Consider the following 13,487-nt stretch of genomic DNA (forward strand, 5'->3'; position numbering starts at 1 on the left):
CTCTCGTTCCTCCTTAACATCAGAAGTAATCAATGATCATGTCAAACAATTCATTTATTTAGAGTGCAAGCCAAGTGTAAGCCATGAATTCTCCACTACATGTTTGGCCACCCTGCGTGAGGATATGTTCCTACAGTAGTTTCTGACAGTGACAGGTTACTCTTGATGCATTTGAGTAATGCACACCACACTGTCCTTTGGTAGTAAATAAATAGAATTGTGTCTGTGTTTAAAATAACATATATGCCATTTGAACTTTGTTCAGTAACTGTGTGTTCGTCGTAGACAATCACTCTGTGAATTTGTGAGCAAATAATGAAACGAAAGTTCGGACTTTGCCACCAACGTCACCAAATTGAAGCATGTTGCATGGTGTGACGGTGTTCGATTTCACAGAGTGCAGCGCGGATCAATCCTTCCATATCAAGTTCAGAAGAAAAGCCAGGGATGAAAATCTGCTGCCGAAAGCTTTGCCTCCTCTCCTGCGATAGACAGTGGATGCTTGCCAACAGTGCGCCGAGCCACTGCGTGCCTGATAGGCCCTGATTGTCCCTGTGCGGTAAGAGTGATGTGTGTGTGTTTGCATGCATGCTTTTGTGTGTGAGGCCAGATTGATGTAGTTAAGAGGAAGCCTATGGATTTTTCCTATTTTTCTCTTCAACCATTAGTAATGAGTTAATGAGGAGGGGGCTTCTTGCCCCCAGGGGATGATCAAGTGTCCAAAAAGTGGTCAGAGACTTGTGAGAGGAGCTCTCTCATAACCAGGTCTGCAGGGGATGTAGACAGCCAGTCAGGCGCTAATGTGCTGTCCCAATGTGAGTGGAGGAAAGGAAATTCAACTCCATCACATAGGATACTGCTGGCTCAGCTGTAATGTGTGATGTGAAATTATGGCAGGATGCACAAACGGTGGCAATTACTCATTGTATGATGTCATGGTAAATCTCTGGTCCGGACACTGTAAAGAGACACCGGCATAATAACTATTGAATAGTTGAGCATCTAAAGCCACTGGTGTAATTAATGTGTATTGTATAGGTTATGTATCACGATCAAACTGTGAAATTGCCGCGATGCTAAATACCATCAATCTAACAGAGGATTTTGTCAGCTTTATGATCTCTCCGCAATATTATTGTGATCAATAACTTATGATTGTTTTGATTCCCCCATCAGGAGAACATTTTAGCATTTTGTTTTCCTAGCACAGTTAACAAGGCTTTTCTGGATACCTTTTTAACCAAATGGCCTGATTGAATGAATCTATGATTTAGAGCACCGGATGGTGTTTGAAGTTTTGTTCGGTTTAATATTCACAGCGTAAAGAGTTATACATTCTTCCTAAGGCTGAAAACCTGTTCTGTTCCCCTGATGTATGGAAGTTGACTTTGGAGAGCAGGTTGGGAATTCAAAGAAAGCTCTTCAGACTTCCACATGCCTCTGCTATCTCTGTATACACACATGCACACACCGAGTGCTAAGAAAACCTTCCCTTCAACAAAAACAACAGGTTCAATTGATATCACAGAGAGCGAGGAACAGAGAGGGGGGCGTCGTAAAACAGTGAAACACACATGAAACATTGGAAGATATTTCTATAGGAATTGCTCTACTTACCGCCCGTTGTGTAAAGAAGTGGGAGTCTGGACACCTGCTTCTGTTTTTTGGCTTTCTCTCTCTCTTTCTCTGGCTTGGCGTAGAAGTAAGACTCTGTGGAGTTCTTGGGATGGCCCCTGGCTGTGTGCTCAAGGTCATCTCCAGAGCCTGTGTGAGCAAACTACACAAAGCAAAGACCATGGATCGAATCTGAACCGAAGCCTAGAGAAGTTTTTTTTTTCACTGAGATTGATCTATTTCTTGTTGTTTTCAAAGACTAAAACATGTCGTATTACGTCTAATGTGCTTTAGTACAAAACCTGTTCCCCCTTTCCTGTCTTCCCTTCTTTGTTTTTTACATTTTCCATTGACCTCAATTTTCCATGAGCTGATATGCTTTGTGGCTCCCCAGTGACTCCCACTGTATTGAATTCATTTGGTTCCAATACAACCCATGCAGAACCTATCAATCACTGGGGAGCACAGCAAACAAATAATTTATTGATGAAACAGGGCAGCCATGAATTTCTAACTGCATTCATCTTATTTATCAAGCCAGATCAAACAATGAAAATCCCAATAAGCTTAAAGGGAAAGGGAGTTGCAGGGAATAACTTATTCTTAGAGAAGACGGCAGACGGTTATTGATTAAAAAAAGGGCTGGGGAGCTGAGCGGGAGAGGAGAGGAAGGGACGTAGGGAGGGAGGGAGAGAGAGAGAGAGACAGAGAGAGAGAGAAAGAGAGAGAGACAGAGAGAGAGAGAGAGAGAGAGAGAGAGAGAGAGAGAGAGAGAGCGAAAGAGAGAGAGAGAGAGAGAGAGAGAGAGAGGGGGGGAAGTGAGTGGGAAGATGAGTTCAGAGTGATGCTTGAGACAGTAGGTTGCTCAGCCTCTTTGTAGGTAGCAAGGTGAGCTGTGTCTCCCTCTGACAAGAAAGGGAAGAGCAGACTTAATTATTTCAGACTTTTTTTTTCAGTTCAGCCTCAATCCCAAGGCTGGTTGGAGGGCCAGTGTACTGACCTCAAGCTTCCACACAAGAACACACTCCGGGCAATGGTGTTTGCCATCCCGTTAACATGGTGTTTGGGGAATAGCGTGGCTGTGTTTCTTCTACTTGTTTGCTTTCTTTAATACAAAGGCAGAGTTTGCGTTGATGTTGTTTTGAATTTATACAGCCGTTGGTGGGCTGGAGAGAAAAATAAAACAACATGAAAAGACTGAAGTTTGCCTGGGATATTCAGTTAGGGAAAGTTCAAAGAGGAGGCTATAGGAGGACGGCTCATTGTAGTGGCTGGACTGGAATAAATGGAACGGAGTCAAACATGTGGTTTCCATACGTTTGATGTGTTTGATACCCTTCCATTAATACCATTCCAGCCATTACAATCAGCCCGTCCTCCTATAGCTCCTCCCACCAGCCTCCTCTAATTCACATGGTGATGTCCGCACCACAGGATCAAAGATAAAAGTTATGAACACACTGTTACAACGCCTTGTTGGTAATTTTTCACATAATTCAGAGTGATATATTGAAAATACCACAAACAAATCTACCCATCTGAAATATAAAAAAAGATTAACACTTTTATCTTTTAAGCCTTGTGGCAAAAAATTCTAAATCTTTAAATCAGCACAAAAAGTGCCCTTCTCAGGGAGAGAGAGAGAGGAGGAGCACTAACAGTGCAGTTAAGAGCTCTGGGAGGACAGTCAAGTACAACTGCAAAATTCAGCAATGTAAAAAGCTGCTGAAGTCATTGCTGCTGCTTCTTTTTTCTCTGGCATTACATACAGTTGAAGTCGGAAGTTTACATACACTTAGGTTGGAGTCATTAAAACTCGTTTTTCAACCACTCCACAAATGTCTTGTTAACAAACTATAGTTTTGGCAAGTTGGTTAGGACATCTACTTTATGCATGACACAAGTAATTTTTCCAACAATTGTTTACAGACAGATTATTTGACTTATAATTCACTGTATCACAATTCCAGTGGGTCAGAAGTTTACATATACTAAGTTGACTGTGCCTTTAAACAGCTTGGATAATTCCAGAAAATGATGTCATGGCTTTAGAAGCTTCTGATAGGCTAATTTACATCATTTGAGTCAATTGGTGGTGTACCGGTGGATGTATTTCAAGGCCTACCTTCAAACTCAGTGCCTCTTTGCTTGACATCATGGGAAAATCAAAAGAAATCAGCCAAGACTTCAGAAAAGAAATTGTAGACCTCCACAAGTCTGGTTCATCCTTGGGAGCAATTTACAAATGCCTGAAGGTACCACGTTCATCTGTACAAACAATAGGACACAAGTATAAACACCAAGGGACCACGCAGCTGTCATACCACTCAGGAAGGAGACGCGTTCTGTCTCCTAGAGATTAACGTACTTTGGTGCGAAAAGTGCAAATCAATCCCAGAACAGAAAAGGACCTTGTGAAAATGCTGGAGGAAACAGGTACAAAAGTATCTATATCCACAGTAAAACGAGTCCTATATCGACATAACCTGAAAGGCCGCTCAGCAAGGAAGAAGCCACTGCTCCAAAACCGCTATAAAAAAGCCAGACGGGGGTGGCAGCATCATGCTGTGGGGGTGCTTTGCTGCAGGAGGGACTGGTGCACTTCACAAAATAGATGGCATCATGAGGAAGGAAAATTATGTGGATATATTGAAGCAACATCTCAAGACATCAGCCAGGAAGTAAAAGCTTGGTCACAAATGGGTCTTCCAAATGGACAATGACCCCAAGCATACTTCCAAAGTTGTGGCAAAATGGCTTAAGGACAACAAAGTCAAGGTATTGGAGTGGCCACCACAAAGCCCTGAAATCAATCCTATAGAACATTTGTGGGCAGAACTGAAAAAGCGTGTGCGAGCAAGGAGGCCTACAAACCTGACTCAGTTACACCAGCTCTGTCAGGAGGAATGGGCCAAAATTCACCCAACTTATTGTGGGAAGCTTGTGGAAAGCTACCTGAAACATTTTACCCAAGTTAAACAATTTAAAGGCAATGCTACCAAATACTAATTGAGTGCATGTAAACTTCTGACCCACTGGGAATGTGATGAAAGAAATAAAAGCTGAAATAAATCATTCTCTCTACTATTATTCTGACATTTCACATTCTTAAAATAAAGTGGTGATCCTAACTGACCTAAGACAGGGCATTTTTATTACGATTAAATGTCAGGAATTGTGAAAAACTGAGTTTAAATGTATTTGGCTGAGGTGTATGTAGACTTCCGACTTCAACTGTATCTGCAATGTCCTGTGGGGCGGCAGTGTCTATCGGACCCCGCCGAGACCGGAGTCGTGTGGAATCAGTGAGAAGGACCCGAGAGGGCGGCTGGCGTGTAATCTCTGGCCCTCTCAAGAAGCAGAGTGGAGGAGTCAACGGGAGGACAGTGCGATATGATAGCAGGGGCCGGCATGAGAAAGAGCCAGCAGCAGCCAACCTCCAACCACTGTACAGTATCAGAGCCAGAGTCACTCCCAGTGCCTGGTCCTCGGTGGAAACACAGATAGACAGCAGGCGACTAGGGTGATTTGATTTGATTTGATTTTGTAGCACCACTTCCTCTCAATCAGGTCACATGGGATGGGAATGGTCGAGTTGCAAAGGGGTGATGATATCACCCAATGATGTCAGGGGAGCACTCTAGCTCATCCCTCCCTAAGTCGTCCGCTGTTCTTCTCATATGGCCAGGTGACTGCGTCTACTGGAGCCACTTATGTTACTGTGCTCAATGGACCTCAAACGCAGGAAATGAAATACTGTTTTCCGGTCATCATCACACATAGACAACTAGCTCAGCCTCTAGGCTGCCAACGGGGACGTACTGTACTGTCAATGCCACATGCTGCAAGCAAAGCCTTCAGTGCAGACTTCAGTGACTACTCAGTGCTCCGGCTGCCCCTGTACAGTACTAAGTGATGGAGAAGCTCTGCTGGTGCAGACAGACACCATGCTCCATGCTCACACAGCAAGGTTGCAGAGCCCGAGAAAGGTTACATTTTACACCAGCCCACAACGAGATGTTACAGAGATTTTACAGGCATTTCAAATCATGTCGCGTGTCGCTTTGTGAGGTCAAACCGAAATGAATGAGGGACACCACCCTATAAACGTATGTTTATCAGTTAGCTAAACAGTTGACAGATCTAACTACAGTGAACAATTTCCCTGCCATTAATCTTGTTTCTGAAACGTCCTCATTAACTGGTCAAATTATATTTACGAATTCATGAGGGGTAAGGCGAGGAGGGAGCTTAAAAGTATGGTAGCGTTTCCAGTCAATGAGTAATAATGGATGAGCTGGCTGAGGGTCGTCACTAGTTACCACATCCACAAAGTCATAATTATGGTTAAACCCTGCCTATTTCTAAAATGTATCTTCTTAAAATCTGATTATAAACATAACCCTAACCGTAAACACAATGACAACCTTATGCCTAACCTTAACCTTAAATTAAGACCAAAAAGCACATTTTGGTTTTCATGAATTTTTACGATATATAGACAATTCTGACTTTGTGGCTGTGGTAACTGGAGACAACCCTGGCTGAGGGATAGAGAGGACATAACGCTGTCTCTGCTTCCCCCTTCTGGTGCATAATAAAATGACAGTCTCCCTCTGTGTAGGTCAATGAAATGTGGCAGATAATAACAACAGTATTACGCTGGTTGGTGGAATGAACAGCGCAAACTGCTCTTTGTGGATTCCATCCTGCATTGAAAAACTGACACAAGGCCTCCCGAGTGGCGCAGCAGTCTAAGGCACTGCATCGCAATGCTTGAGGCATCACTACAGACCTGGGTTCGATCCCAGGCTGTGTCGCAGCCAGCTGCGACCGGGAGACCCATGAGGCAGCGCACAATTGGCCCAGTGTCGTCCGGGTTAGGGGAGGGTTTAGCCGGCCGGGATGTCCTTGTCCCATTGTGCTCTAGCGACTCCTTGTGGCGGGCAGGGCGCATGCACGCTGACCTTGATCGCCAGTTGTCTGGTGTTTCCTCTGACACGTTGGTGCGGCTGGCTTCCGGGTTAAGCGAGCAGTGTGTAAAGAAGCAGTGTGGATTGGCAGGGTCGTGTTTCGGAGGACGCGTGGCTCTTGACCTTTGCCTCTCCCGAGTCCGTACGGGAGTTGCAGCGATGGAACAAGACTGTAACTTCCAATTGGGGAGAAAAAGGGGTAAAAATTGAAAAATTGACACAATCATGCATGACCAATTATGTTGCTTCCAAAACAAAAATTACGAAAGGAGCTCTGGTAACTTAATTCACATTTCTGCTGATACTGATATTTTTTTCTTGCCATTTCAATCACGTTGATAAAGCATTATTATAGTTTGAAGACAAGACAGCACTTCAAGTGTTAAAGCTGCAATATGTAACTTTTTGGGAGACCTGACAAAATTCACATAGAAATGTGACTTCTAGATCTGTCATTGAAAGCAAGTCTAAGAAGCGGTAAATCTGTTCTATGTGAGCTATTTCTATGTTTCCATTTATACGTTTCGTTTTTGAGTCTTTTACTGTCGGTTTTGTACACCAGCTTCAAACAGCTGAGAATACAATATTTCTGGTTAGAGAAAATATATTTCACAGAGGTTTAGATGGTACAATGATCTAAGGCACTGCATCTCAGTGCTAGGGGCGTCACTACAGACCCTGGTTCGATTCCAGGCTGTATCACAATCCGGCTGTGATTGGGAGTCCCATAGGGCAGTGCACAATTGGCCCAGCGTTGTCCGGGTTTGGCTGGGGTAGGCCGTCATTGTAAATGAGAATTTCTTCTTAACTGACTTGCCTAGTTAAATAAAGGTTAAATAAATAAATATACTATACTTGCTTGTTTTGTCATATAAATGGAAATTAGGCAAACTATTAACATTTTAGCAGCCAGGAGCGATTTCTGCATAGAGCATCTTTAAAAAGGAAGAGCTTTTCCTATATCAGAAAAAATTGACACATGCCATGCTGTGACTGTCATTGTTCATGGTTAGAAAAATCTGTTGTCAGATTTCTCCCCATACAGCCTGATCTCTAACAGACCGCTGAGTGTGCATGTTCTCTTCTTCTTCTTCTTCTTCTTCTTCTTCTTCTTCACTTGTTTGTATGTAAGTGGCGCTCATCTTGGGCCCTGTGCAATTCTCATATCACTGCAATGCATTTCACTGTCAGCATACAAATTGTCCCGGTTCTGGAGGAATTAGCTTGGTCCCTTGGTGAATCTGTTCAGTCTATGAGACTCGCTGCTACTTGATCAAGCGGCCAGGCTCATTCTGTTACCTATCAAAGTGGAAGGCAATGGTAACTCAATGCCTCCCCCAGACAGTGATTGATGATAGGACTGTCTCGTAACGAATCACACACGGTAAGGCTCATGAACGACAATTGAAATGCTGTACGCAACGGAATACTTTTACACTGTTCACTGTTCTAAGTGTGAAGATAATGTACAGTGATACTGTACAGTATCTCCTTGAAAGAAAATGATTGTAGGATAAACTGTGATCACAGCTGTTTCCTACTTCAGGGTGATAAAAAATGATATTTTTTTTATGGAACGCTTTAGTGGAGGTCTTTATTTCTTGCCCCTCCTGGACTGAGAATAATGCTTTCATGGGGGGAGGTTAATACAAGCATGTACTGTATGTGGTGTATACTGATATACTTTTGCCGCACAGTAGGCCTACTTACTTTTGCATGTTTGCCTTTCCTTGTGGGAACTGGGACTGGGAGACTGTCATTGTTGACTCTAAGGAAAATCTAGTAATTAGTAAGAAGAACACCATAATCTGAATGAAACCAACAGAACATACAATTCCATTAACTTGAATGATTTCTTTTTCTGGAGAGGAATAAATCATTTTTCTTACGCATGATGACTGTTGTCCCGGATGATTCCTCTGCCGGGGACCCACTGGAAGTATGGCGAGAAGCGGAACTTCTCAGCTCCCACAGCAACATAATACTGGTTGTTCTCTAGCTCCACTGGCCCAAGTAAAGTAGTCCCATCTAATGTGCACAGTCTAGTTATCAAAGAAAAAGTATTTTTTAACATGTGAAAACCTTTCAATATTTAATAATAATATGCCATTTAGCAGACGCTTTTATCCAAAGCGACTTACAGTCATGCGTGCATACATTTTTGTGTATGGGTGGTCCCGGGGATCGAACCCACTACCTTGGCGTTACAAGCGCTGTGCTCTACCAGCTGAGCTACATATTTCAATGGTATGAAAGGCAACACTGATTATGTGATTATGTAAATCATAAATGAGGTCAACGCTACAAGTTGGATGACTTTTCATTTCATTTAAAAACAATTGATCTATAACATAAAGAGCTATTATTAGTTATTTCCTACCTGTACACAGCACCAGTGCGCAGATTCACCCTCTGGGTCACCATGGCCAAGACCCTTTCCCAGTTTGTGAGAGTATACTTTGGTATCAGTATCCGAGCTGGAGGAACCAACACATCTCCATTGGTAAAAACACTACAAAATACAAAAACACATGAAACTCAGTACCATTTTATGGGCTTGTGGTTTCAACATGGTTATGATCATTGACATTTTCAACATCAGAAATGTTGTAAGCCTACATAAATCGATTGAATCTAATAAAGTAGAATAAATAACATCTCCTTAAGTATTACGTGACACAAGAAACATTTCAACCCTACATAGTTTTGGCATTTATAGAATGACATGACAAGTGAAAAGAGTTAATGCATATTTTGTATAGCCTATATCCCATTGCAAACACTAATTTCACATTTTAGTAATTTAGCAGACGCTCTGATCCAGAGCGACTTACAGTTAGTGAGTGCATACATTTTTCATACTGGCCCCCCGTGGGAATCGAACACACAACCCTGGCGTTGCAAGCGCCATGCTCTACCAACTGAGCTACAGGAGGCCTAATGTTTGCAACGGCACAATATGATTGTAGGACACTTGAAAACCCAAACTCACTTGATAGTGCATGACTCGTTTATAATTTTCCTCCAGCGAGCAGAAACAACTATTCTACTGTGAACTACAGGTCGGATCTGTGATTTAAAACAACAGAAAGAAAATTTTTTATTGTATTACATGGTTATTACCAAGAACCTTGCAATATTGTAAGATGATTGTGTGAATGTAACAGGCCTATCTTTCAGAGGTGCTCATGCATTCCTTTACTGACAAAGACATGGTGTGGCCAGTATGGTATCAAATATCAGTTCAGTTAAAGTCGAAAGCAATTAGGCTAATTAGTAATTTGCAAAAAAGATTTTTTTTAAAGATGAGGGTATAGTCAGTGGCCTTACCTGTTCATTCTTCTTTTTCTGTGGTTTCTTCGTTGTTATATGGTAATAACTAGAATGAAAAACAGTAGATTACATTACAAATTCCATACATCTTGGTTTAGCTAGTCATTTTAGGTACACCTGCAACTTTGTTTATAGATTAAAGAGGATTATTTATGTCTGGCTGCACCCCCAACAACAACAATGCAGTCTAACAATAACATCAGCCTTATCATTCCCGGCTAATTACAGTGTACATACTCAAGCTTTTTGAAACGCTCTCCTCCGCCTGCAACATATCTCTCCCCGTGCTGCAAGTTGACGAGGTCATGGATTTTGTGTCCTTCCCTTGGAGTGTAAACATTTCGGACCGCTCCAAAAGGAGCCTCTACCCCACGCGTGACAGAGCTCAAAAAGCTGTCAAACGTTGACATCTGTCGTTGATTTATAACAAACTTTCGTCCAGGAAAGAAAGCATCCCCATTCCTGTAGACAACAATAGTTTTTGTGGGAGGCTGCGGGAGTACCGCTCTACCTGAAGTCCCAGACATGTTCATTTGATCACAACGGTGACAGACAACGTTCCAGAACCGAGGTCAAAATGGCAAGAGTTAGCTAGTAGTTAGCCAGCTAAAGTAAGCTAGTGAATTCGATTTTTCTCGCAAAGAAATCGATATCTGAAGATGAGACAGACGTCCACTTGGGCGCGCATCTTATCAAGAAGCCTATCATTCGTTACAGATGTTTCTGGTCAACAAACTTGCTGTTGTTCCCGTGTTGTTTCTGTTTTCAAAAACTGTCCAGCCTTGTGGCTACCACCAATCTAATTTATGTTGTTGAATGTGTTTCCAAGGAAACCTGTGGTGGGAAAGCGCGCGTTCTCCAGAAATGCTTGGCGACCAACGGGCCACATGCAATGATACAGTATATCAAATAGGATCCCGCGAAAGTGACCACACCAAGCACAACAAGGCTATGCTTCAGTATTCATACTATCCATTCATTTTGTAAATCTTGAATTTGCAAGTTGCATTTCTAAAGTTATTCTTGAAAAGGCTCAATGGCATTTAAAGGTGAGAAGAAACAACAAATGTGTGACAGATAATTTCTCAATAATATAAACCATGCCAGGATGGCACATTGGGGCCCCCAACCTCCGTAGGAAATTGAAACACTTGTGTGTTCATTTACATGTACATTTTAGTCATTTAGCAGACGCTCTTATCCAGAGCGACTTACAGTTAGTGAGTGCATAAATTTTTCATACTGGCCCCCCATGGGAATCGAACCAACAACCCTGGCATTGCAAACGCCATGCTCTACCAACTGAGCTACACGGGGCTACTGTTCAGCTTTTGTATTACAGTGTTCAGTTCATAATGTGGTCAAATGTGGTCATTGCTATTACTTTGGTATTTCGGATCAAACTAAGTGTTAACTGTACACTACATTTCACCAATCAGATGTAGCAGTAGACCTATCTGCCTGACATCACAAAATGTCTGCACAAATAGCCTACCAGTTTGAATTGCATTATAGATTACAAACATATGCAATCTTAGCTGTTAAACTTCTTCCAGACTTGCATGTGGATGGAATCCTTAATTACATTATTAGGTGGGAGTTTTTCCACAAAGCATCACCCATGGACATGGTTACGAATTTTTCCACCCGAATAACCTGCCAATGTTTCCCTCCCCTCAGTCAGTGCTGTCCAAATTGTTTACTGCAGATGTAACCAGAGATTTCACCACTACAACAGTAGCTAATTGGTTTTTGCCAGACACTCTCCTGGTCAATGGGATGCATAATTAATCATCTCTGTGTTCATTATTCATGACTTAAGGGACCACTCATACTGTGCTTTATCAAAAGAACCGTGCCATGCGTATACAAAATTGATCTGAATTTGGGTTTGGTTTACAGTATGATTTAATTTTGGATGCCCTGTTGAATCTTTAAAATAGTGTTGTTGAGACAATCTCAAATTAAATAATGATAAACCTTTGTCTGGATTCCAGAGGTTAAATGAGTATCAACGTTTAAGACTTCAAGGTGAGATAGAAACCAGATATGAGCGGATTACTCCAAAGCTGTATCTGGTGACCTTGTCTGGAGTCAGTTCCATCACATATAGTCTGCACTCAGCTCTATTGAGCCTACCTGTCAGTCTGAAATCTGGACCGTCCGTGATAACCCAGTAACCTTCCTCCAGTCAGGATCCTTCTGGGTATTGCTATCTGGGATCCTTGGGATGTCCCTACACTAAACCTAACCCTAACTCTTACCCTTACCTTAAAGCAACAATAGAAACAATAATGCGTACTCCCCGTTTGTTTCGGTAAAAAGCTGAGGGATGGGGCTGGAGAAATGTAACCACTCTCAAATTCATATAATATAATATAATATAATATAATATGCCATTTAGCAGACGCTTTTATCCAAAGCGACTTACAGTCATGCGTGCATACATTTTTATTTTTTTGTGTATGGGTGGTCCCGGGATCGAACCCACTACCTTGGCGTTACAAGCGCCGTGCCGTGCTCTACCAGCTGAGCTATGGATGCAAGGACTGACCATCCATGATATCACAAGTATAGTCTTAACCATGTTTTGAGGCTATATAGTTTTTGTTTACATTTACTTAGTTTACAGACCTTGGAGTAAAACAAGCCTATATGTTGGGTTCTGATGGGGTACCACAGTTGAGCTAAACTCATGAGGCATTTATAAATTATATTCTTCAAGAATCAATGGGTTCATATCATCAATTTATAAGTCCAAAAATAGATGTAGCAACTGTTGATTAAGACGCAGCAGAGCCAGTGCAAGATGTGGCTTGGAAAACTAAGCTCAATGCAGGGATGGGATATGCCACTTTATTCCAAATGTTATCTTTATCCTCACTGATACAGGCGCACTGTGGTCCTGTGTGGCTCAGTTTCTAGAGCATGGCGCTTGCAACGGCAGGGTTGTGGGATTGGTTCCCATGGGGGAGCAGTGTGAAAATGTACGCACTCACTACTGTAAATGGTTCTGGATAAGAGCATCTGCTAAAATGACAAAATTGAAATACTGCTAGTTTTCCCAGAAAACGGCCCTTTTCGTCCTCATGCTATATAGCAGTAGCCACTGCAGCCATTATGGAATGGCACGTCGCGTTGAACTACTAAGGAGTCGATTGGCTGACACTGCCATTCCAAAATGGCTGTGGTGACTAGCTACCATGAGGACGAAAAGGGCAGTTTTCAGGAAAACTAGCAGTATTTCAATCTCAATGTATCAGTGTGGATAAAGGTAACATTTGGAGTACAGTGGCATATCACATACCTGCATTGAGGTACATTGTCCAACCCATATCTAGCTCCAGCTCTAAGGTGCCTTAATGTAACCATGATTGCGTTCCGACTCCAGTGCAGCTCAGCGTAAACAAGCATAACAGTAGGGTCGGAATCTTCTGGCAACATCTCCCCAAGTTTACCACCACAGAGACACAGGACCACAGGTATGACCACACCTTTATTTTTCTCAGGCAGGAACTTAACAATTAACAGGTGCTGGATTGGCAGAACTCCTAACCCTGTTACACT

At 42.4% G+C, this 13,487-nt stretch overlaps 1 protein-coding gene across 3 annotated transcripts in view; it reads right to left on the reverse strand.

Moving 5' to 3' along the window:
- Positions 1–10,717, reverse strand: part of LOC121538833 (doublecortin domain-containing protein 2C) — a 27,003-nt gene extending 16,286 nt beyond the window's left edge. For all 3 annotated transcript variants that reach the window (XM_041847004.1, XM_041847005.1, XM_041847003.1), the window contains exons 1-7: positions 10,158–10,717; positions 9,918–9,966; positions 9,580–9,656; positions 8,968–9,099; positions 8,477–8,629; positions 8,298–8,355; positions 1,618–1,777 (exon numbers count right to left, since the gene is read on the reverse strand). In XM_041847004.1, the coding sequence (XP_041702938.1) occupies positions 1,618–1,777; positions 8,298–8,355; positions 8,477–8,629; positions 8,968–9,099; positions 9,580–9,656; positions 9,918–9,966; positions 10,158–10,453 (925 nt within the window). In that variant the 5' untranslated portion in view covers positions 10,454–10,717. The remainder of the gene's footprint in view (positions 1–1,617; positions 1,778–8,297; positions 8,356–8,476; positions 8,630–8,967; positions 9,100–9,579; positions 9,657–9,917; positions 9,967–10,157) is intronic.
- Positions 10,718–13,487: the final 2,770 nt, after the last annotated feature.

Source organism: Coregonus clupeaformis, chromosome 25, assembly GCF_020615455.1.
Source record: "Coregonus clupeaformis isolate EN_2021a chromosome 25, ASM2061545v1, whole genome shotgun sequence".
NCBI lineage: Eukaryota > Metazoa > Chordata > Actinopteri > Salmoniformes > Salmonidae > Coregonus > Coregonus clupeaformis.